Source organism: Columba livia, chromosome 1 (assembly GCF_036013475.1).
Source record: "Columba livia isolate bColLiv1 breed racing homer chromosome 1, bColLiv1.pat.W.v2, whole genome shotgun sequence".
In the NCBI taxonomy this organism is placed as follows: Eukaryota; Metazoa; Chordata; class Aves; order Columbiformes; family Columbidae; genus Columba; species Columba livia.
In genome coordinates this window covers 45,185,310-45,212,069 of record NC_088602.1, presented here as the reverse complement: position 1 = coordinate 45,212,069, position 26,760 = coordinate 45,185,310, and the positions used below count along the sequence as shown (strand labels likewise).

General features: G+C 41.1%; 1 protein-coding gene across 18 annotated transcripts in view; it reads right to left on the bottom strand.

Moving 5' to 3' along the window:
* Nucleotides 1–23,027, bottom strand: part of LMO7 (LIM domain 7) — a 134,959-nt gene extending 111,932 nt beyond the window's left edge. For 7 of the 18 annotated variants that reach the window (XM_065055896.1, XM_065055904.1, XM_065055923.1 and 4 more), the window contains exon 1: nt 22,799–23,024. In XM_065055896.1, coding sequence (XP_064911968.1) covers nt 22,799–22,867 — 69 coding nt within the window. In that variant the 5' untranslated portion in view covers nt 22,868–23,024. Of the gene's footprint in view, nt 1–13,144; nt 13,222–22,798 lie in introns of those variants that run through there. The other 11 variants (XM_065055704.1, XM_065055941.1, XM_065055724.1 and 8 more) reach the window with 3 other exon arrangements.
* Between the last annotated feature and the right edge of the window lie 3,733 nt (nt 23,028–26,760).

The following is a 26,760-nucleotide window of genomic DNA, read 5'->3' as shown; positions in this document are numbered from 1 at the left end:
AGTATGCAAGCAGGCAAATTGTACCAGAAAATGTACTATTTAAAGCTACAAAAGTGCCTTGGAAGATTACCCTGTTCCACTAATTTAATAAGATTACCCTTGTATCTTGTAACCACAGAAAATATGCACTTTTTGGATTATAAACAGATGCACATAGTTGGGGCATTTTTCATCTCTAGCTTAACTTCCTTTTGTCTTTAAAATAACAATGTATTAAATGGAGAAATATTATCAGTAACCCATACAGTTTCTCATTGGCGGAGAATATGTCCCAGATAGACCGAGATTTCTTCCAACGTAGGCCAGATGCCTCAAGCATTTCAGGTTCAAGCCACAATGGTTTCTACCACCAGCTGCCTTCCAGGACATGCAGACTTCAAGAATGTCTGAAGTTTTGACTAGCAACTGAGACAAAGCACAGACTACCCCAATTTAAAAATTGTCCTCCATACATATTGCATGAAGTTATGCCTATCTCTGCTGCTTGATCTGGTACGATTTATTGTTTCTACGTGAAAATTTTCACCGTTTTATTTACAGCTCAGCGGAGAAGTTGAAGACACATTTCCTACCATAACAAAAACAAAACTGGGAAGCGCTTTTCACATTAGGTCACTGCTTTATCAAAGCAGAATGATGTCTTTGGGTTGTTTTTTTTTTAATTTGAAATTCCAGAGAGAAAGGAATGGTACTTTGTACCATCGATGTTATTTCCAATGAAATATTTAACTTTGTTTGGGGGCATCACAAAATCAGGCATTTTATTGGACACACGTCCACTTAGATATTTTCTGTTAGGACAAATTTCTGGATGTCACTTCATCTTGAAGCATTCAAACAACACTTGCACAGAGCTGATAGACTAACAATGGAATCTTCCCATTGAGCTCAACTAGTCGCCCATCTCGCCAAGTATCCTCTGCTGACAGGGACCTGTACCAGGTATGTCAGCACGTTCACAGGGTGGGGAGGGAAGACACCAGTACTTTCATATTGAAAGTAGAGGAGTTCTAGCCTTCTCTATAATTAAATGGTAAAAAAACCTCAGGGAGAGCACAAATCTTTTCACAAACAGTTCTCTTGCATCAGAAGTCATTAGAGAAAGGAGAAATATCACCTACCACTTCCTCCTGCCCCCATATACCAATTTTATTTTAATATATTCTTGCTTAAATATGTCTTTGTTTGCGATATGCAATAAGATAGGGAAACATGCATCCAGAAAAAGCTGGACACAAGTTTAACTTACGTTAAATTTGAAGTGTTAAACCTATACACTGCCTTTTTAACTACGGCATGTAACCGTGAATATTCTATTAAAAACAGGCCAATGTTCTCAGTTTGAGAGCCCACATTGATACAGTGTATGAATTCACACACATTCTGGGTTTCACTGCAGAACTGATCTCATGTATCTGCTGACATATTCTGACCTCTGCTGTTACAAAGTGGAATTTATTTTGATAATCCTTTTTTCTTTAAAACACTTCCTTCAGCTGAATAAGAATTTTCAATATCTGCAATTACGCAGGGTAAAGAAATTATAAGAAAATCACTTCTGTTTTACACTGTGAAGTACAAAAATAGTGTCCAAGCTTTTCTTTCCCCCTCATGTTTCTAACATCCTGTCATTTATTATAAACAGCATACACATACCCTATTCTTTTAGCATCCAGACTCTACATATGCTACCAAGCTGTTCCAACATCATCTTTCTCTAACAATGCATTGGTTTTGCCTTTTTATGACAGATACCAGCAAAACCACTGAGCACATCAATAAACAGGCTATCACTAATCTGATTCTATTCAAACAATTCATTTTTTCAGTGTAAGCTGCATTTTCCCTAGAAAAATATTCTACAGTAGACTAGCAAGCTTTCTTAATTATGTACAAGTCTAGGATGCTATACTAAATTTTTACAAGGCTGGCTAGTAAAGAAATAATATTCAAAATATCCTGTACATTCATATCAGTGAAACTGAATGAATTATGACTATATTAGTTGGCAAGATATTGAAGGCAGAAAAACAACACTTTTTAAAAAGCGAGAAGTACACTCAGAGGGGGAAAGAATAAACAAGAAGGTGTCCATCAGGATGTTCTACTTCTAGACTTCTTTTTCCCTCTTGGGTAAGTCGTCTCCTCTCAGACCTTGACCTTGAAGATTAAGCACAGATCTTCACTGTACGTATCACAAATGCTCAAAGAACATTTGCTCTTCCTTTGCCATCGTAACGCCTGATACATTTCAAAATAAAACTGCACCTCCAGCTTGCATTATTTCCACCAGGCTTGCTGATTTCCCATGGCTTAGAAGATGATAGAGTATTTGATCAAATATTTATAAAAAGTATTAATTCAAAACTATGTCTCAGTCAAATAACACTTTTGACTAATGAACAGAAAGACAGTGGGACAGTGCCCAATGAATATTTTGGCACCAAATGTTCTTTGTATCCTCATGTTTAACTAGGAAAGAGACCATCATCTCAAATCAGCAAGTCCACCCTTATGCCAAGAACCCAACTCTTTTTGAGCTACAAGTAGGAAATAGTCTTATTCAGTTCTTTAGCAATATTTTCTTCTAAAAAAAAGTCTGTTTTCACCAACAACTGTGTTCTTTACCAGCAATAGTAAAGTTAATGCTTTTTTAATAGTTCTGCATCTAACTGCTTTATTTTCACTTTTGTGCATATAGTTAAGCAACTTTTTTTAATCATTGAAGACTTTGCTTCTGCTGTGACAAACATATGGCAATTTGCCGTAACACCTTTATTGGAGTAAAAGCAGGAAACGCAATAGCCTAATATGAATAAATCACTGAATCTTAAAGGATCCTCAACTACAATGACAAAACAGCCATTAAAACTCATCCCAGCACCTTACTCCATCGCACAGGTGTCCAGGGGACAGCCTGTTAGCTTGCACACGCACAGAGCATTCCAGTAACCATGCTCACGTGTTTTCTTTTGCCTTTAGCTGCAACCACCATCTGCTGTAAACTAGAACAGAAAAGGCCTCAGAAAACATTGCTGCAACTCCAGTAACGAATACCCAGTTATTACTGTCAGCAAGGATGCCAAGCAATGGGTTATACAAAATACCATGCGTATCCTCTAGGTTTTAGCATTACAACAGATGTTTTAAAACATGGAACTACTTTAAATGTCAGGACAGCGCAGTTAACCACTTAAAAATTAAATTAATAAAGACAACAGTTTTGTACAATATAAGAAGGAAGCCTCAGTTCTGCTGTCTGCACATAAAGACTACTCAGCATTACCTTGCAAGTGGGCTCAAAACTTTATTTATTGTTTCAAAGGCTATTACAGAATCTGGTAGGTGTTCAATCAAATCAGTTAAGTACTACGGTTAGTCTAATTTTATATTCTATCAAAAATATAATGAGAAACTGAATAGCCTAAACCAGGGATGTCAAATTCGTTTTTACCATGGGCCACATCAGCCTTGCGGTTGCCTTCAAAGGGCCGAATGTAATTTCAGGACTGTATAAACGTAGGAATAGTTACCCGAGCTTAAACCAAGCACTAGTACGATAAAACAGAAACTCCTCGAGAAACTGATTAGCAAAACCAGAAGTGAACAAAATTCACACAACTAACGTAATAAAAAGAGGCGAGTTAAAGTGAAAAAGTAACTGAAGACAAAATTAGAAGAAATTCTACAGCCATGCTAGAAGGGAAAAAAAAAGGACAGATCTGGTATGATGAAAGTGAATAAATAGTTACAGATGTCTACAATGTTCGGTTAAAGAGCTGTCAGATTCTTCAGAGATGCATGGGACTGGGAAAACAACTGCTGAGAGTAAAAAAGCATTGAAGATGGCAAAGCCTGGAAGAATTTGCTTAATTAAATTCTTGTGAGTTCTAGAGCATTAATCCATTAGCAATTACCTTCAACTTAAAGGTCTGGAGAGGTCTCATTGACTGAGAAACTGAAAATAAAGAACCCCTTTAGAGGTGTGACAACATGAGAGAAAAACAAAAAAGAGTTAGAAGAACACTTAAACTAATCTTCCCAACTTTAGTTTCTAGAAGGGTATTAAATATTGCTGATTCACCACCACCACGCAGCCATAATTGCTTGGAAGGGAGACAACACTTTGGCTTGAAAAGCCATGTAAAAATTTTCTTCTCCTGCTTTGCCAAAGTAACTGGTCTGGTACACAAGAAAAGCAATAAATGGGCTATAGCTGGACTTAAGTTACACAACTGGTAAAAAGCCTTGCTACTTTATTTGCAGACAGACAAGTGTGTGGAAATGTTATACAATCCAGGGAATGAGATTAAAAGGTGATGGTAGGAAGAAGGCCACACATGTAAAAAGCAGGTTTCTAAAGTGCAACATCAAACTGAGATAAGGTTCTGCGCTGGACCCAACAGAAGTTATTTCAAATTCCAAGAGTCTTTAGCATGCTCTTTACAGAATTAGGTGACAGACCACAACTGTATTACTTATAAACTCAAACTGAGAAGCTGCGTGAGCATTATGGAGGAAGATTCAATCTTCTAGTCCTAAATCGGAGCAGTGGTCTAAAGTTCAGCAAGAGAAAATTCAGTAGAGCTTAGTTACAGAATCTTATTCTTCAAACAGGGCAAATAAACAAAAAAAGTAGGACATTCCACTACATCTCAAAACAATGTTAACTTTTTTTTTTTATAACATACTTGACCTCTGTTTGTAGTCAGTCACCCGCACATCTTATTGTTAAAACAGAGCAAAACACTAAGACCAGATGGAAAAGAGGTTTAGGAGTACAAGGACTAATTGCAGGAAGGAAATTATGATTATTATTATTATTATTATTAAGAAGATACGAGACTGAGAGGAAACACTTCTTTACCAAGTTTATCAAAGCAAAAGTTGTACTAAACGGTTTAATTTGCAGCAAAGAAAATTATTAGGGAAGAAAAAATAATCATAATCGTTATGTACCATAGACCAGCTGCCAGTTGTTAAGAGGTTAAAAAGAAAATATATGCCAGGAATGGTCTAGATATAAGAATATCCGGTCCTACAAGAGAGTAGTCATGAACTACGTGACCCCTGAGCTCCTTCCAGCCACATATGCAATTTCCACATGAAAGAGCTTATTACTCCTTCAGTCTCAGCATCTGAATATCAAACTAAAAGAAAATTCTTAGTTAAGTATGTATGTATCTGCGGGATTTAGAGCATAAGACAGAACAAAGTGAGTTTCGGAGGGAGTTTTGGTGGTATTTTGGAAATGAGGTACTTCACAGCAACTGCACAAAACACATGATAACCTAGACACAAAAAATGTCTACACACAAATCAGTTTATTTTAGGACATATACTCTAAGCGTCAAGTCAAAAATTCAAACCTATAATGCCTCCTATGACCTGACGTTGTTAAAACAAACAAACAAAAAAAGATGGTGGGGGGACAGACAAATGTACTCCCCACCCAAGTAACTACAATCATTCAGACCAGGATAATTACCATCTCCAAAGACACACAGTTTAAATGGCACTTGTACTACCAGATACAACCCAAATATCAGACTCTATAAGTCTACTGCTAGAGTAAAAGTTGCATAGGAAACTATGATTTATTAGAACTTAGAGGCTAAAGTACTGGTTGCATCCAATTTCTGCGCTCTAATGAATTCTGTTCCCAAAATAAATTTCTCTGTATGGCCTGAATTCTTACCACTTGCTGGGGATGGGGAGGAAGGAACTGACTGCTCTTTATGCACAGGGTTATCAATTTTATATAGTTTAGAGAAGCTCTTGGTGGTCCAGCTTTCCTCCTCTAGTGGCCTGCTGCCCTTAAACCCCTGGAGATGCCTGCAGAGAGATGAAGAGGCTCAGGGTGGTGGTGCTGAGGGCACCTATGCACCGTTGGCACTTTCTACATCTCTATGGAGATTGTGTGACTGTTTCAGACCACAAAAACAATAAGTACAATTCTGGTTTCTCTTTCCGTGGTAGGTTGTCTGGATCTCAGAAAAATGACTGACCCACAAGCTCTGAAGGGCAAAGGGCTCTCCCTGTACATCTCCAATGACAGAATTATGTGGGAATGAGGCAGGTACCAGCAGAGAGGATCTGCTACAGCTACTGCTGTGTTTTCTTTGAAGAACCTCCAGAAACCACATAAGAAAAATAACAGAAACATATATTTTGGAAGGGAACATTCAAAGTAAAACCAGGTCTGGACTTTATTACATAGCTTTTGGTCACAGGTGCTACATGAATCCACCTGCTCAAGATGTCATTTTAGACATACATAATTTAAAATAAAAAGTTTTTGCTACCTCAAGGAAGACTGAGAGCCCCATACAACCTCGCTCCAGAGGAAGGAACAGAATAAACACAAAACAAAAAATTATGAACCCTGAAAGATCTGCTGTTCATGTTTGTCTTGGTGAACTGGGGGTGGAAAGAGGAGAACAAGCATTTTTGTTGTCTGCCTCATCCCCTGCCAGTGAGCCCAGCACAGCCCTCACATAACCCTGCCTTGGGTTAGCAGCAGGGATGCGACCTCTGCTGCACCTTGGTCTCCTGCATTTGCCTGCGCTTAACACTGGAGAAGGTCCAAGTCTGGACAATTAGAGTTCCACTGATGTTTCCAGCAGCCCTGAGCAACATTACCACTGAATTTGGGGTGATTTCAGAGAAATCTGCTCAGCTGAGACAACCCCAAGGCGTGATGACAAGTGTCTCATAGTGATGGTGGATGGCACAAGAACCTCAAAAAGTCCCAAATATTCAATTCAAAAGCTGGTAGGTCAGAGTTAGCCCTCCCAGCTTCTTTGGACAAAGCCTTGTCAAGGCTACATACCCTTCAATATGCGCCAAATTCACACAGGTAAAAGTCCCTGTCAAAAGATACTTCAATGAAAAGTGACTGTCAGCCCTCGTACTAGATTAATCAATAGAGACCAAAGGACACACTTTTGGTCAGTAACGCAAACCTAAGGGAATAGTCCATCTTTCAAGGGCTACGAAGCCATTATAATTATAACTAATGTCCAAATTATAATTAATGTCCAAAAAACCCAACAAAAAGCTTGTTAATATTTTTCCTTCATATAGACAAGAATAAGTCTGCAACAGAACTTCCTCCCCACCACCCCGGCAAAGTACAATAAAACAATTCTGAAACTTGCATTGAGCATTATTTGAAAACATCTCATGCTGGAATTGCCCTTCTAAGCACTGCAATGGCAAGCTGAGAATCCCTGCAATATATCTTCAGAATCCTTGGGCAGTCAGGGTACACTGCAATGGAAGAAACTCTTATTTTAATCAAATCTGAAAACTATGCACTAACTGAAAACTGGATTAAGAAATAAGCATTTTGCTGGGTAATGAAAGATTTTATGAGCAAATTTGTGATAGCAACATTTCTGCTAAAAAGGAAAAAAAAATGCTCTGGCAGAAAATTCTTTGTAGCTCTTTACAGTAATTTTGCAAACTTGTGCTACTTGAAAATGCATCACAGTGTTCAGATTAATAGAAAAAAACAGACACAGAACATCAACTCAACTCCTTTCTGTGTTGTGATTCTATTTTTTCACATAAATGAAACCATTTGTGAAATTCATATCATCTGAATGCCAAATACACATTTTTTCAGTATGACATAGTGAGGACTATTTTTAGATGTTGGAATGTCATTAATTTGTGCCCCTTAGCTCAGCAATTTGTAAATTATTAGCTCTAGAGCACCAAAACAAAGTAAAGCCTGTCTAAGCCCATTTCAGCCGACTACTAGTGTTTAATTTAAACATGATTTCAAGTTCTAATGCCAAAACCCAGCATACGCTATTTATTGTAAAATTGAAAAGGAAGCCTGATGTATGACGTATACCTACAGGAAGACAAGAACAATTCTTTTTAAGCCTAAAGCTTGGCTCTTTCAGTTTCCTGAGATTTTAAACACATACCTACATTTCTGCTGGTAACGAAGGCCCTGAGGAGCAAGTTTAACTTGAGATGTCACCACCAAACCTTTTTCCTGTAGCGTCAATAGTGGGGGAGGGAAAGAATAGCAGGATTAAGCATAATGCTATTTAAATATCTATTTTTCTGGTTACAAGAGATTCCAGTATTTAACAGCAGCCTCACATCTTGAAGAGGGAAGATACCCGTACTATTATAAGTCCTGTTTGTCTGAGTTTTATGGGAAATTACAAGCGTTAGGCTGTTGTTCTCCATCGCTAGGGGCTGCGTGAAGGGTCATGGGACTGCAGCAGCTTTGGTCTCCGGAAAAGCCTTAAACTCACAAGATGTCACAAGACTCCCCCAAACAAGGCTAAAAATGAAATTATGTGGGGAAAAGTGGGGAGCTCCAGACGGTTTATGAAAGCTTGGATGCAGGAGAGAAGCTCTTCCGGCAGCGAACTGCTCTGAATGGGGCAGCAGACGCTACTTTGTGTTTGTTTCATTTTTAAATCCATGAAACAGAACACACCTAGTGCTTCTCTTCATCCCGAGCAATTCATTCAAAGTCAAAGCTTTGGTCTGAGGCTTAAGGCCTTTTATGTTACTTCATTTAGTTCTGGGCTAGGCTTAAAGGAGCACTGAGAGAGGTTAAAATCTGGCAACATCATTCACCTGGAAATATAAGCTACCTGCTCTTAGGCATCTATGGAGTACACTTGTTTCAAGTTCTTCAAGTTCGAGAAAAAAATCTGGACTTCAAAAATTCCCTGCTGTAATTAATGACTTGCTCTAACTTGACTTTAAATGTGTTTAATCACTATGAAGAAAGAGTAAAAAAAAAAAGTTCAGCATCACCCGATATTTTAAAGAAACAGCTTTTAAATGGTACTTTATTGTTTAATCAGTCCCCACTTCCAGCCACAGGACCTTCATACAAGGCTTCAAGAAGAAGGGCAAAAATACACAGTGACCTCACTGATGCGACTCTGAGACTTGGGTGACAAGAGAGGCTGAAGGGTCACAAGTGGCAGTGAATGGCCCTGCTGCAGGGTCCCCTCCTGGGCAGCCCCTCAGTGGTGGGGTTCTCTGTCCTGACCGCAGGAGAGGACAGAGGGCTCCTGAGCCCCCTCCGCCCCCAATCCAAACATTCCAGACGGTTAATTTTAATTCCCATGTATATGAGAGTTTAGTAATTCTACAAGTCTTCCTTATCCAAAAGGACACAGAAGCCAAAGGAACATATCGAAGAAAAGAAATTTTGAGAAAGGATGACCTAGAATTCTCCACGCTTAAGACAAAGAGAAATAAAATGTAAGCATCCAATGCCTAACTTAAAAAAAAAAAAAAAAAAAAAAGGTCTAAAGGAGCTCATTTTTGTTTTGAACTGTTATCTGCAAGTTTTATAAGTCCTTACACACCTCAAAGAAATTTTAACTAAGAAGGTGTCACATTGAAGCACTGAAACTCAAGCTACATCATTTCCATAACCTCAAAAAAGATATTTCAAGTTTCTTTTCCCTAGCAAGTGTTTTTATCCCCAGTTGCAGATATCTTCTCTCTCTTTTGTGCATAAAAACCCCAGGTTTGAATACACAGTCAGCCTGCTGTAGCAGCTCTGAGTGGAGATGTTCCCGCTCAGCTCAGCTGGGCACGCTCCTGACTCCAAGGGCTGCCACTACAGCAATCAGATTGTTTAATATCCTGTGCAAATTACTGCAGATGAATGCTCAGATCCACCAGCACACGTACAAACGGAAATAAGCAAAATGCAGAAATGCGGTAATTCAGCACGATGCTGAATTTAATACAAACATCTCTAAAGGAAATCAACAGGAGACAGGAAGCAAAACAGGCTTTGGGACTGTAGCATGAGTTAAAGCAGGTCCACATGATGATATTCAAAACAGAAAACCCAACTCCAAAACCAGATTCTATTTGGTGGGGTATTTTTTTTTTCTTTTAATCTGGAACAAAGAATATTTACCTGCTCCTAAAACAAAACAAACCCCCCCCACACACAACAACACAAAAAAACACACAAAAAAAAGAAAAACACAAAAATCCCCACGAAACCTCCTCCAGGCATGAGTACATCTTAAAGCTGTTGTGGCAGGCATACAATACTAACCACCTTGAACCTTCTCCCCCACAAACTTAATTTCCATGTAGCTAAACAAATATTAATAATTGAAACGCACACAAAGTGATTTTACTAAGGGGGTAATTAACAACTTCATTTCAGTTTAGCAGCTGATTTTTAGTTGGCGTTAAACCAACGGGAGCTTAAAAGAACTTACTACACACAGATAAGATTCTAACTAACCTTGTGAGTTCCTAGTTGGAAGTTTTGATGTGTTCCTCAGACTTCAAAGGACCCTTTTATAAGAAAATGGGACAAAAGGCAGAGAGGTCTTTATCATCATTTATGGTAAATACGATAGACAATCCACCACATAGTAGAAAGCTGATGTAAGGAAAAGACTGAACTTTGCATGAGCTCCATCAACATTTTAGTAGCCCTGAATTACCCAGCAGGTTTTTGATTAGAAGATGACAGTAATTTGGAAAAGCAACAGCAAATAGTCCAGTAGCACAGAAGAAGCCAGATAGAAAGTCTGTGGTGCTTGGGAGGACACCCCACCAGGCTCCAGCAGAGCACGTGCCCAAGCGCTTCCCAACTTCAGTAACAAATCACACCCTGGGCACACACAGATCAATCTCTCTTTTTCTGCTGCACAGCCCTAATGATTCCTGTCCCCCCAGCCATGAATGTACAGATGGGCACGTAAAACTTTATATACAGGGAGACGGGCAAAACTGACAATTCCTGCAGTCAGCATCAGCAGAATTGCATGTTAAGGTCTAATCACTAAATACACACACTGCTGATGATGTAGAAACATAGGGATCTCCCCCTTACCAGAATTCACTGATGAAAAACCAGCAATGACATAAGGCTTAAAATTAACATAGTGTGAAATGAAAAGTACAAACCTTTAAGCGGAAAGCTGCCTAAAGTAATTTTCACAATTACCATTTAATTTAAGAAGCAGATCAAAGCAGTGCATCATTTACATTTTCAAACATTAAGTTTTAAAGATCAAAGACCTCTAGTATTTCCAGACTGCATATATGTGAATAACTTGGTTACAGTAATTAATCTGTGCAGAGGGAGAACATGATCTGCTTGTTTGCTCCATGCAGCAAACTCGGCATCGTCTGAGGCTGCAGCAAGTGGTATCTGCAACAAGCACCATCAACAAGCACTCGTCGACACTAAACATCAATAGATGCAAGGAGCTTCGGGGTCTTCAATAGCATTATACCAATTTTCTGACTGCTGGAGAACTCTCCCCCTGAAACTGGCCACTGCTGCAGAGATTTCTGACAACTCCAGCCTGGCAGGTATGATTTAGCAGCGCTTGGATGATGTTCCAGAAGTCATTAACAACTTCGCTTCACTGTAGTGTTTAACCAAAACTGTGTTTCCATAAAAGCGCTGCAGCCTAATTATGCCAGAAGTTTAATAGAGAGAACTGCACTATGTAAATATTCCAAAACACGCCAGTTTAATTCTTTGTAGAAATGAACTATCAGCAGTAAAAATGACATTTTAATGACCGCTGGGAGTTGCTGCAACAGACCCTGGTCAAATTCAGTGTAAAGTAGAAAGTGTCCTGGCACTTATATCCAGGAAACAATCAAACTTCTAGTTCATACTGAAGACTCATGCTTGCTTCTGGGTGCCTCCAAAAAAAATGCAGCTTAGAATTCAAGATTAAAACCAGATTTCCTCAGCAGAAAAAAATCACAGAGCGTCACAGCCACAAAACATGCGCTAAAATAAGAGACAATCATGTAAACTGGACCAATAAACAGGAGCTGCTCACAGAAGTTAAGAAGATGGCCAAAACTTCTCTTACTAAGTTGAGGAATGTGACAACACCACACATGTGCAATGATATCTGGTACCTGATTGCTGGTGTTACAATAACATTCAATTCCCAGAGTCTTTCTTGTTACACACTAAGATCCTCAATGCATCACCCTGCCCATCAGACTGGTCTCACTGCAGGATGGATTTTTATCAGCATCTCCCTTATGTTACCTACTTCCCTTCCGAATAATGGAATTAAACCTATTTTAAAAGTAGATTGGAAGGGATATATTATGCTAACATTTACACAGAGACTTTAATTCTTGTATCACAGTATTACACATCTAACAGAAGAAAGAAAGTGGCACACAAAAGCCACATACCTACCTCTAAACATCAGAGGATTTAAAGCAGCTTTCTCAAGAGAAGCTTCTCCAACAGACGCTTCTCGTGGTAAGGATGCTGCATTCTATAACTAAGACCATCAAACTCTTAAATAGATGACCAGCCATATACTTTTACAATAGTTGAGGAACCTATCTATTATTAGTACTCTGAGAAAGTTTTTCTGACAAACTATAGAAGTTACACAGAGGCAGGTTTCCTACTTTAAATCCTCTCCCACAAAACAGAAAGCTGAGCAATATCCAGGCTCTTCAGATGAAGATCATGATGAGCTGTGTCTGGCTGCAATTAACTCGTAGCATCCTAATCTCAAAGGATGTTTATGTTGCATAACGCTTTAGAATACGTGGGTATTCCTGCCAGACCTAATCTGGTTCATGTGGATTTCTGTGTGACAGGGGCCACACTGCTTCCAATTCTCAGCCCACATGAGGTAGGTAGACACAGTCAAAGCACTGAAAGGTCTTAATCCACCTCTCTGTCAAAAATAAAAAACACTATGTGCAATCTAAGCGACATTATATGCATTGGTAGATGAAACAATGGGTTAAACAGACTAAAAATTGGTGCGTATCTACCACCACTAGCAGTCTGCGGAAAAGTATCCCTTCCCAAAGGGGAATATATATCCCCTGCTTCAAGAAGAAATAAAGACACGTACGCTTCCTTACTTGAGTGGAAAAGCACATGCTGAGGTTGGGATAAGAAGGATCTGGAGATCCAGATCTCTTCTCCATATCCCTCCCCCAGGAGCAGTGTCTGTTAAAATGAGCCTGCATCAGGTTCATCCACTCCCGGACTGCACAACAGTGCAAGAATAAAGATAAGACATAGCCGAGCTACAACCACAACACAGCTGCATTAGGAATAACACCCTAAGGAAATTAAAAAAATAAAAAAAATAGGTGAGGAAGGTAGGCATACCTTTAAAAACAGCCGAGGCACACCAACATCCTTTCCATATTTCACTCCCCTGTATCTCAAAGGTAGCCTGACATTCGAGATGTCTTCTACTGCCTGAGAGACACCCTCCTCTATCCTACCTCCTTCGCTGATCACAGAGGAAAGAGAAAACAACCAGATGAGTCACTGCGGGAAATCTGCACGGCTGGATCGCATCTCACCCATCTACGCACCAGACACAGGAAACCAAATCACTGCCAGGCTCCCAAAAGCAGCTGCTTAGATGCTGGGAAACGCTTCTCCATCCTCACGTTTTGTCAGCTTGACCAGTAGATACAGCTTGTGCAAAGAGACTTGCCCGCATGCCAAGATCAAATCTTGTTGCTGAAGCGTGTACATTAAGTATTTTGTATTCTGACAAAATTAGACAAAATACACTGAGAACCAGATGTGATTTAATAGCATTATTTTTTCTTAACTATGGTACAACTATAGGAAAAGAACATTCACCTTTTTACTGTAATTTTCAAGGGAAGAGAGTTTTCACAAGGAAAGCTCAAAGAATCCACTGCAAAAATGGAATGTCACAGGATTTTAGTTGCCATATTAAACAAAAAAAAAAATTCTTAGCTGCAGGGGTAAGAAAGGAAACAAAAAAGGAACCATAGGTACACCCATACATGCATTTTTCAGCCAGATCTAACAGCAGACTTCCACACCCCACGGTAGGAAAGTAGATGAGATACTGATTTTACAATTATGTAAGAGAAAGCACATGAGATACTGATTTTACAAATATGTAAGAGAAAATATTAAAATAAATGTAATAACACATTCAGAAATTTAGAGCAGTTTGAGACTGTATCCTCCCAATCTTTTAAATGACCAAAATGCAAAACAAATGTAAAAAAAACACCCAGATTTAAAAAGCCGGTACGTTCTACAAAATTTCATTATTTAAATACTTACTAGGTTAAGAAATTCACTCCAGTAAGAAGGAAAAAGTAGTTATTTACTAACAAGCTTAGGAGCACATCTCTCCCCTTCCCTTTCCAAGCCTCCCTTCTTTGTCATTTATCCACAGCGCGCAGCTCCCAGCCCCATCCACCAGTACCTGAGATGCAGAACTTCCTGGACTCTCTTAATGATGCTCTCAAATGAGAATACAGGCCGTGTCTGCAAGACCTACCCCAACGTCACAGAGGACTTTTGGATTTTATCAGAGGCACGAAAGCTAGGTGCTTAGTGAGCAACCCAGTCTGTGCATTTTAATGGTGATTTGTCTTTGAAAAACTTAGTCAACACGTAGGACTCGTAGTTGTGAAGCAATACCCTCCTGAATAACCATAGAGTCAATGTTTATTATATCAGGGTTTTTTCCCCTCCAGAGCATCAGGCAAATGTCTGTGGAAGATATCCATCTGTACCTGGAGCTCATGTCTTCATCCTTACCCTATTTTCATTCAGTCCAAATAACAGCAACTCCATGCAACCTCTTTATTTAATGCTGAGAACTTGCAACAAGGATGCCCACCTGGCATTAAAAAAACCCCAAAGATATATATATATATATATATATATATAAAAGAAAGGTGAGACCCTTGTGGTCAGTTAAGTTAGTTGATGTCACTTTGTTACAACCCCTTCTATTTGCAAAAGAACCCACAGTGAACTATCTGGCTCATTTTCGCTCATGATTACATTTTCAAGTGCATGAAAAACATGCATTTTGTCAGTGGCACAATTTAGGCAAATGGAGCACAGTGACATGAAGGGCAAAAGAGGTTTTTCCTAGAGTGGAGATGCAGTTATGCCTACCTTTGTCCCAGGCTTCACTTAACCTGAACGAGCATCCAAAGAAGCATTTCAAGGCAGTCCAACAGTTGTTGCTACAAACCTCCCACCCCTATACTGTCAAACCTGGATCTTAGTTTTTCTTCCTCTTTTCCTAAGCCATTTTGACATCTGGCTTTTCTTGCTTCCGTTCTTTATCACATCGTGAATTACCAGCTGACACGGTAATTTGACCACATAGGAAGTCTCAGACCAAATTCCACAAGCTAGATTTTTCAAATTCCTTCCTGAAGGATAAAATAATAAATAAATAAAAAACAGTGGGGGCAATAAAGTACTTCCAGGAAAGAATTTGCAAATAACACTGAAGATTAGATCTGGGATTAGATTGCACTCCCGAAGGGCAGGTGAGGTTCACTGCGGAACTGCTGAGCCATATGGCCCAATACTTCTGAAGGGCCATTTCCCAACCAACAAAACTCCAGCAAGATGCAAGGGCTGCTTCTGCCATAGCAGAAAGCAATGTAGAAGCATATAAAATACTTTCAAATGCCTTTGCCTAGAAACTCCTGGCAGAGTCTCTATTTAAAACAGCTCCAATTGTATTTATAAGCCTCATGAAATTAATCCTGAAGAAGTTATTTATGGCTGGAAGCCAGACTCCCTAATTCAGGTGTCTAGCTTGTACCTCAACCCAGCAAAGAGCTCCCAAGTCATACAAAGCAGAGAGACGGGCGATGAGCAGAACCAGGTGACTTGAGAGACCTCCAGGGAAAGAGGCAGCTTGTCTACATTGAGATACCTGTCTCTCTTCATCCCACTGGCTCAGCTGCAACCCAACAGTGAGCTGCCACCAAAAGGCCACCTCCATTGCCACCTCTTCCTTGGTGTGAGCGCTGGTGCCCATCTCTCCTCCCAAAAGCCAAGCCTCAAAACCACAGGACAGGCCACGTCTCCATCATCAGGTGAACTCCTAGAGCCAAATGACCAGAGGGTCAGACAATCACCACTGCCACTACAAAGAAGACAGGAGAAGGACGTGCCAGCACAGAAGTTTCAATCACACCCTGCTGTGATAACAGCCTGGCACTAACACTAAACCACCTCCTTGTGGGACTTACCCTAGGAGGACAGCTTGGTCCAACACCCTAACGTTTTCACTGCCTACGCAGTTGAATTGGTCCCAATCCAGATATTCCTTTAAAGCTGTACTACATGACAATGATTTTGACTTGACTAGTGTAGTAATAACTATATGCCAAAGTTGGTGTATAATTTTTTTTTCCTAATACTAATGAGTGAAAGCTGAATCACATCCAGAAACAAAAGTCAGGACTTTCACATGAGCTGGTACAAAAAAAAATGTGCCAACACACCCAGCACTGACAAAAAAATAAAATCTTATAATCCTCATGCCTTTCCAAAATAATCCCAAACGCAAACGTTTTGTACCACAAATGCAAAACACTGTTGAAATTAAGTTTCTCTGTGAAAGTTTTACAGCTAAACATTCAGCTTGAAGCCATCACACTGTAAGTCAGATCCATACATCTTTAATTTCATTGGAAAAATACAAATGTAACACTATTCATAAACGCTACATTTACAACTGCTTGCAGAAGCTCACAGCACAAGGAACCAAACAACCTATTTTTAAGTAGTTTATTCACTACATTCGTTTAAAGTTAGATTCTCACTTGGATTGACAGTATTCAGATATGTGAGAAACAGCAAAACAAAAACACTTCTCCTGAGGTAACTTGGATAATAAGTAAGGTGTGTCAAGCACAACTTCAGACCAGCAGAAGCATTTCGAATACACCAGGTCTGAGAGCATGTGCTGTTTTTCATTAAATTGCTGAAGTTGGAAAGCCCATTTAAAAAATTATAGTGAAGGAGTTATGTTAGTCTCGTTAAGCAGAAAAGGTTGGGGACTTTTTGTTTTGTTTTAAAAATAAACCTCCTCCAGGAGTGGATAAAGGAACTTGAAAGAGGAGGAGTGGTAGGTACAAGAAACAGCTGGAATGTCTCTGGTTCTTACAACACAATAAAACTCAAGTGTTTTCCAAAGCTCAGCAAGGTCACAGTCTAATGTAATACACCCAAGTGCTCATAAAATACCTAATAATTTGGACCAAAACCCAGTATTTGCCAAAGAAAGAGTGCTAAAAGCAAGTCCATAGTAACGGGGAGGGTTGGGAAGAGGGGAACCATGCTGAACATGGACATCATCATTTTGCCTCCTCCCCAAAAGATGGGAACAAAACCAAACAAACAAACAAGTGACCTCACAAAACTGAAGAACGAACCAGGTCACAGTTCATAAAACAGACAAACAAAAAGACAGGAGGAAAAGAACCAAAGTAACACCATGACTGCCTGTAGCTGGTAACCGCAAAACACAGAACAGAAGAAAACAAAAGTCCGGCCAGAACTGTCAGCAGAACCCCTGTAGCTGCAATGTAGTTCCCCAATATAGAAGACACATCCATTTCTATAATCAAGTTAATTCCCATCTTAAAGTGCCTGCAGATGCTGCTTTCATATGAAATTTTAAAACAACACTCAAAACTACAAAGAGAAACCAGCCACAAAGAAAACTACACTGTGAACCCAGCTCAAAGCTACGCGTGTCCATCGCACAGGACAGACTTCGAGCATCTCTGAGAAATTCGAGTCTAGGCTTAACTGGAAAATATATGAATGCAGCTTGCAGAAAGCAGGAAACACATCTTAATCTCAAGCAAAAAAAAATTAGTCCCATTTTTCTCTCAAACATATCACCACAGATACCTTTCCTGAGGTCCAGCAGGACGGGGACAATGAGTTAATAGAGAAAATAATGTTCAGCCAGATAAAAGAGTGTTACTGTCACGCCTTCCCTCCAAAACATTATTGCTAGCTCTCTTATACGACATTTTGCCACAGCACTTTCATAGTCTGTAGCCAGTGGAGAAGAACATTATTTCTAGGATTTACATTCTCACTGTCTTTACTTAACAGCATGAATACTTATGTATCAATTCATATTTATATACTAATTGAATACACTTAGATTTGCTCCATGCAGGGGCTCACTGCCAAGGATCTACACACAATAATGAAATATTGATGCATTCACCTCAAAGAGGGTTAAATACATCCCTTATGTAGACGTGAGCCAGGACTTTGGCAGCAGCGCTGTTAGAAGTTCTCCAGAAACCAGCCCACCCAGGTTTTATGACTTGACAGAACTACCCAGTATTAGACACAGTTTAAGCAACACAATATATAGGTTTTGCCTTTTAATTCACACATTTTTCATCCTGACACCATCCAGGACATCTACTGGCTCCCTACACACTATCTGAGAAAAACCTCTTCATAATGATGAGTTCAACTGAAATAAAAGTACCTACAAGAAGAGGATTTGAATTCTAAGATGGGTCTTCTGTCTCTAAAGTTACTCCTCCCACCTGCCATACCACACTGTATGCATTAGATTCATGCTTGAGGGAAAAACAAAACAAGATAATCACTGAGGTAAGATCTCTATGCAAACAGAGGGAAAGCATCACTGCTAGACTTCTCGCCGCATCTGCAGAAACCATAAAAATATACAGTAGAAATGCAGATTTCAAACAGTTTCAACAAATAGAAACATTTGGTGACCACATGTCAGAAACCGGCCACTGGATTTGATTGCTGTACTGTTGCTCCAAAGGAAAAGAGTTCAGTAAGTAGTCCTGGCTCTCAAGTTTTATCCTTGAGCTGACTTTTCCTACCAAGCTACACTGCAAATCTGCTTTTTTGATCTTCTGAGCAGGTGGGGGTGTATGCATACACACATATATTTTTCCTGGATAAAGAGAAAAACAAAAGCCCCCAAATCATTTTCCAACATCCAAAATGTAGCAGACACTTTTAAATCACACAGGAAGACAGTTTTGGACTCTGAAAAGCACACTGTAACACAATAATAAATGAAGTTGTGAGCACACACAACAGCATGCAGATAAATGAGGCTATTTCACTACCTATTTAATGGCCATGGCAAATACGAACAGAGGTATCTGTAGCTGCCATCCAGACATTCTGGGCTCTCTAATGCTCCTATGGAAAATTATAAAAACCTTATCTTGCTACAGAAATCCTAACAGTGGAGTACCTCACTCCACGGGGCAGTGGTAGCACTAGAAAGGACTCCTGTTCCGCTCCAGTGTCCCTGCATGAGGGACTGTCCCAGGACTACAGGGTCCTGCTTGCAACTCTGAGATTGATGCTCTCGACAACGGCACCAGTTTACATTAGTAGCTCTCTGAACATCCGCTTTTAACAAGTCTAGATCAGTTATAAGGGGGAGAAATTCAGCCCCCAAGAGGTCTTGCAACAGCTTGCGATACTAAGAGTTACTTGGCCCAACACCTGTTTTTCACTTCAGTGGATTTATCGAGGTTGCTCCACGTGCTTTCCTACAGCCCTGCTGCTTCCCTCCAACAATTCATTCAGGCACACGCTCACTGCCCGCCCTCCCTCAGACAGGATCTGTACATTTGACTACATCACGGAAAGAAAAAAAATAGTATTATTTGCCTCAGGGCACTCTAACTAAAGATTTACAGACTTTGTGGGTCAGGTTTCAAGTTGCTTTAGCAAACAGTTTCAAACCCCAGACATTCACCTGAGGATTAGGGTTCATTTAAGACACAGAACAGGAGTCAAAAGCTGAGAGGTTTTACAAGAAAGCAGCATGCACTTTTATTTCCTCTTGAACTTTTAGAGGGGCATCTCCCCTACAATGGTGAAGGGTATTTCGTTCACAAGGATGAACTTTGTGGTGGGCTGCAAAGAGGAAAAGGCAGACTGCCCTCCCACATCTTGAAGCAGGAAAACAGACTCGGCAGTCTGGGATATTTAATAGCTGGGGGAAGAATGCTTTGGTTTGGAGGAACAGCTCTTGGCTTGCTCAAGTTATAATATGGAACAGAACGCAGTAAAGTAATTTTAACCCAGCTATTTCTAGCTTTGGCAAACACAGCTCTACCTTAGAGAAACTATATCTAAGTTGTGTTGTTTCAGTGTTTTATTCTGGTCTCAGCACACGCCATCTGCCCAGCTGAGGTGCCAAGGAAAGGCTGAGCTGCACGTGAGTTTGACCAGCACCAGTTGTCACAGGCAGAGCTCTGAAGACTCCAGAAGTCCCAGATGCAAGAACCCAACACCACTAACTAGTGCTGGCATCCACATTAGGGACACCAGAAACAGTCTGAGTTTTACACAGAAAGTGACTACTCTTTCCCCAAAACATGCCCTCAACAGTCTCCCAGAGTGACTAGCCATCTCCAGCTGGAGTAACCAATACCAGCAACAGCATTTCCACATCTCAGTTCACCACAGCACACAAAACCTATTTTACAAGAGCTTGGGGACTACACTTGAAGAGGTCTTTGTGCTGTGAAGACTACAGACCTGCCTTACCTGCATTATCATAAAATACGCCTCAACATGAATCTGAATTAAAGAACAGAGTCTTTCATTAACCAACCCAGATATCAGATGCAACTTTTTGTTATTACTCTTAATCAAGTTGTTGGCTGGTCTTTTTTACAGCGTATAAACTACAATCAAACGTTTCAGCTCTCACCAGCCAGTGGCTGCCATACAATGTGAAGACTCCAGCTGGGAACAGGCAGAAGAGGGACCTGACCAAGACACAATTTTATCTCACCAAAAGATTCAAGAACTGATGGGGTGAAACTTTTTTGATGTTTTGGGGTGGCTTTTTTCCCCTTTAGATATGACAAATACAGCTGACCGTTCCTGCTACAAAAAGCTCTCAGTTTCAGGGTTTGACCTCAGGTCTTCTGAGTTTTTTCTAAATCTCAAAGCACAAAAAGCTCTGTATTGAAATACAGAAATAAGTTACCACAGATTTCACTAGCAAAGGGAAACAGTAACAGTTTATAAAGATATTTTTGCTTGGTCTTTTAAATATATAGTAGCTAGTGTTTGTATGCTTTCATCTTCCTCTAATGTTAGGGGGAAGCTGGCTCACAAAACCTTACACCAAAACATTAAGAACTTCAAGTTCATAAATATTTGGGAATCTGCCTCATCTTCAAAACTAACTGCTTAATCATTAGGACTCACCAAGTTTCACTCTCGGTCATGTATACACCATTGCATTTCATGAAGATCCACAAAACCCTGGGACATCTCATTACTCTAAAAATATCTTTACTCTTCTCAGACAACAACGGAAACGGTTCGTCTTGGGTTTTTAATCCATTTGGATTTTAAAAGTAGAGAAACACAACAGACTCTGTGAAACACAAACCTTATTCCATAGGGAAATAAATATTTACGTTTTCCTTCAACATTAGAGAATTCTTACCATCCTGTTTATCAATACCTTCAGGTTTTTCAGTTACTCAATTTGAAATAAAAGGTTTCTCCAATGAGTAAGTTTAAAAGTTACTTGAAAATGAGAACAGCTTTCACATATCAGAAACAAAGCATAGCCACATGATTTAGATGAGGAAGGGAGGAAGCTGAACATAAGGTTTTTCCACTATACAAACAGCACATGCTTTACACTTACATCACTTTGCTAGTGCTCCCATGTGCTACTGGCAGGCAAAGAGGGAGCCTTTTGTAGGAATAGTACAACCAGCCAGTATCAAATGAAGAATAATTAGAAAAAAATACCCAAACCCTTAAAACTGGATTTTCAAAGATGACATTACATCACCTTAATGAAACTATTTAAAGTAAGCTTTGCCAATTTAAAGAAAGCAGCATATACGCGGAAGAAAAATGCTTTAATTACCTAAACACACTTCTAGCTCTTACAAAATTGATAGTTGGAGAAGCTAGGACTGCTTTAACTTCCTACACCCACTGATGATATAAAAACTGACACTTGGTGGAAGTCACCTGTGATATCCTCACCTACAATGCTCTCAGTTCAAAATTCTCAATAGATTTTAAGCACTAGATGTCATCGTTTTACAGAGGAAACAAAGAAGCCCGGACTCAGGTCTTGACAAGCTTGTGAAGATGGGGGGAGTAAAAAACAAACACCCTTCTTTGAATATGCACTTGAAAGTTCCTGGGATGGCACTTCTGACAGTAGAAGTTTCACCTCAAGTGAAAGGGTGCAAAGAAGTGAGCTTAGTATGTTAAAATACATATAAACCAGCACGCTAAAACTCCTCTTTAAAAGCACATGATGACTCTAGGTGAGGCTGTTCAGTCTTTCTAACTTTTCTCAAAGCACCTTCTTGCCCAGCCGGGCTGTACCCACAGACACACACTCAGGTACCCCCAGGAGCAACGTCCTGTCGCATGTATTAACATATACTGCAGCAGCGTGATTGTGTGTTAATGACACAGAAACACGGATATTTACGTCAAGGGCTAGGTACAGTCGGACACTCATGTTTAAAAATAGAAGAAAATGACTGTAATTTCAGGTTACGCTCTGTCCTGAACTCTTCTGAGACAGGAAAGAGTGCCTTTAATTCAGACCGTCTCAAAGCAAGCTCTAAAGAAGTAATTTACAAGATAGCAAGAAATTACAAGCCTTAATGACAGGAGGGGAGCCCGACCAGCCTTTAATTTGGATTTTGGGGAGGGGGGCCTTGGCGATACTGAAAAAACAGATCTCCGCAAGCTTTCACGATACCTTCTAAAAATAGCAACCCGCAGCTGCCGACAGAGAAACAAAAAGTTTGGGAGCCGCGTCTCTGGCGCTCCAGCTCGACGGGGGTGCCCTTGTGCCCGTCCGGGGGGTGCAGCCAGCAAGCCCCCCGACCCGCGATGGGGAAGCGGGGGGACGGGCGGCCCAGCGAGGCCGGGGTCTGGGGGGTGACACTTGAGGGGACCGAGCGACGCCCTCACCTCTACCCATCGCTGAGCTTCGGCGAACGCCGCCTGGCAGTCGCACTCCGCGTCCTCTCTCGCTTCCATGGCCGGCAGTGAGTGAGCGATTGGGGGTGGGCGGCGGCGGCACCGAGCAGCCGGTCCTGCGGCGGGGTGGGGGCGCGGGGAGCAGCCGCTGTCATTCAGCTGCCTCCTTTTAACGCTCGCCGCGCCGCCTCCTCCCCCTCCGCCTCCTCCCCGCGGAGCTCCCCCTCCCGGGAGCCCGACCGCAAGAATTCGGAGGAGCCTCTAGGCTGGAAAGCAGCGCCGCGCCCCGCCGGGGGCAGCCGGACGCCCGGGAGGGGCTGCACCCCCCGCGGGGAAGGTGGCGGCGGCGGCTCCGTCCCACCGGGCCGCGGTGCCCCCTCGCCCTCCCGCCCGGTGGAGGCCGCCCCCGGCGGCTCCCTCCCCGGCGCATACCAGGAATAGCTGGGGACAATCGCACCTTTCAGGGCCGGCCACCTCCGCCCCGGCCCCCGCCACCTGCCGCCCCCCTCACCGCCCCCGGCCGGGAGAGACTGCCCTGCGGGCCACCGGCTCCCCCGGCCGGCTCCCTCATCGCCTCACCAGCGGGTCTGCACTCGCCGACACCGGCAGCGCCGTGAGCCGGGGCTGCGGGATTGGAGGAAGAAGCCTCCGCGCTCTTCTGCAGCATTGCCCCGTTTGGGGACTAAATTATGAGCCTTTTCAACCACGAGAAATCCACGCTTTGCTTTGAACTCTTTTCACACAAAATGACCGAAGCCGAGATGCCCGGGGCAGGGCTGGAGCCGCACAGCTCCCTCTCCGGGCTTCCCTCAACAGCGTTTGCTTCAATTCTGCTTTTGCTCACAGCACCCCCACTAGTGCCCATTGATCTATTTCACTCGTGTCTCTGACCCCGATACACCGCAACAAAATCTTTGTGACTTCTCCGCTCCCCGTACTCAGGGCTTGGGACTAAAGCCCTGTCTTAGCAAGGCCGTTCTCAGCGCGCCTGAGCAGGTGTCACGCTGGGCTCTGGGCCCTATGGCAACCACAAACATTGGGCGAGTTGGTATTATGCTCCACCACAGCAAAGTTTCTTCCATCCTGACCTGGGCCCTGGAGCCAGGAGAGAGCAGGTGTCCTAACCAATTTCTGCCAGTACAGGAGCAGACATGTAGCAAGCAGAAAAGTTAATGAAATAGCAGGAAGAAGATACATTTTCTGGAATATTCATGTATAGTATTATGGTTCTCTAAAAAAGTACTTGATTTCATTTTAACATTATATTAAAAGTTCAAGTAGGAAAAGATAATTTTAAACAACGTTTTTCTTTCCATATCTTCTCTGTGAGCCAAACTGAGTTGCTGCACTCATCTTTTGCTTACATGGCCCACAAAGGAAGATACACAATTTTTTTTTTAAGGACTACTGAGAAAAGATAACGTAAAATTTGTACTGCACACAAATTAGCTTCTACTAAGATGTACAAGAAATTAGTGTTACTGGCAGTAGGTGCAGGAAGGAAAGCCCAGTAACTGGCTGAAATAAGTTCCATAAGAGATGTTTGACATTTATTAAAGTTACAAATGCATAGAAATGATGTAGTTATCTCAAATCGTACCACTGTGAGGAACCATCTATGCTATAGAGCCAGTGATGAATGAAATTATAACCAAAACTATAATTTTGAATGTTTTTCATACTCCTTTTTTCCTGCTTCAAGCCAGATCAGCCACGAGGCCAAATACAAATGACAAATCTGCATATAACTTGAGCAGGAAGCCTGAGCATCAGAAAACAACCCTCTCATCTCACTATGTAACACTCATGACTACAAAGGCTAAAGACAAGTCTAAATAAAGCATGTGGGTGCTGCTGGTGCTGGCTGACATCAGTTTGTGTTAGCTGTCATTACTAAACATTTTTTTCTGCAGCATTCCCCAGAGTTTTAAGGTCTGCCATTTCACTTCATATAAAAACACAATGCTTGTCCCCAAGTAGGAGAAAGTAAGTATGAATACTGTAATGGTTTACATTTATTTGAGAATAAAATTCTATCACATATGTTTCAAAAGAAGTCACGTTTAAGTTTCCAAGTTCTCACTTATTTCTGGTTGTTTTATTTCACTTAATGGAAAATCAGATCACCTTTCTTATCAATCAAGTGTTTAATGTTTTAGATCAAATAATTTGAGTAATTAAGTTCTCGATTTAGTAAGCTCCATGGACCACAGCAGCTTTCAAGTCAAAGTTTTTTGCTACTTAAAAATAGTTCCAACATGCAAATTTCTTTCTCAAAGTGAATTTTAAATCAACTGTCACAGATATCTATGCAAGCCTGAACAACCAAAATAGTTTAATATTCCTTTGTGCTAACAAGGTAAGTCAGCTAGACTCCTAGATCAGAAAAAGATTACATACACCGGGACATGACTGCTAATTGTTGGTGTCAAAAGTAGCAAACATAATATTGTTCTACTTAGCAAAAATAAACCCTTTCAATGTGTGTGCTCCTGGGGATAAGTCAAGCAACAGTTTACGTCATATTCTTTTCATAGGGAGTTCTACAAACATTTGATACAACAACATTTTGTACCAAGGCAGGCTTGTTCCCTTAAGGAAAGATCATTTTTACATTCCAATTGTGGGCTGTTAAGTGTATTTATTGTCTAGGACTTACATTTCAGTGACACACATCTTTCTCCTTCTTTCCTTAACAGAATCATGCAGCCATAATTGAAAGGGCATTGTACTGGTTATTAAATTCTTACGGTTTCTTAACAAAATGCTTGTAATAACATGGGGAAACTTGCACCAATATACTTAAAAGAGCTTGAACAATCCTGAGTGCTTAATAGTACACCAGCTCCACTCAGCTAAAATTAATATAGGTGCTGAGCATGCATCATCTCTCCACTCCTACACGCACCATTTTCCGCAAGATGCTGGGTATGGCCGGCCCAGGCTGCAGGAGCTGACGAGGGATTTCCTGGCAGCCACGGGTGCTGCGTGCCCGTGGCCAAACCGCGCTCCCCACAAAGGTGGCGAGGCTCTGGCAGGAATGCACGAGTTTGGAAATAAAGAGTTATTTTCCCACGGAGCCTGAGCTAACAAGAACATATTGTACCGATCAGGCAATGCCTGCGTGGGCATCACAGAGCCGAAAGCACCGTTGTGGCTCTACAGGGCTCACCAGGCCCTGCTCAGGACCTTGCTGGACTGTTTAAGTCAGCCAAGAGTTTGTACCTCACTCCAAGTATCCAAGTGACACAGGTTCTGTCAATGCCAAAGATATTCCATCATCTTTTAGATCGCTTTGCTTCCTGTGCTCTTCAAGATGGTCCTAGACTCATAGAATGTCCTGAGCTGAAAGGGACCCACAGGGATCATTTAGTACAGCTCCTGGTTGCCAATGCTCATGCCAAAGCAGGGTCTTCCAAGCCCTGGAAGGCCGTTACACTGTACACATCAGGCCAGACACAATTTCTGCAGTTCGATCTTCCAAAATTTTGATCTAGCAAGGGAGCATGCAGTGAGCAGATACAGTTCAGTATAAAAACTGGTGCATCACTACTCCTTTGTCATCTCTAACTTTGGAGAACATTTCCAAAAGCAATGTTCACTAAAATATGCCATCTTATAGATTAATAAACTGGAAATTAACACTGAAAGTAAAACAAAATAGAAAACAGAAACAAAAAAACCTTGCCCTGCAGGACAACTGCTTTAAAGACTACATAAAAAAATAAATGCTGAGCAAAACTATACTCTTGGCAAAATAGTAAGAATTCTCATAAATAAGTTCTTACTTAAGATTCAAGATGTATTCTTCCAGTGTGAGCATGAAAAATCCCACCCCAACTCTGCTATTCTAACCTTGATTTCCTTCGACATGAATTCACTCAGTTCTAATAATTAAAGCTCCAGTTTTGATGTGATTTTGCAATAAATTGCACAAAAGCAGAGCCCCTCCA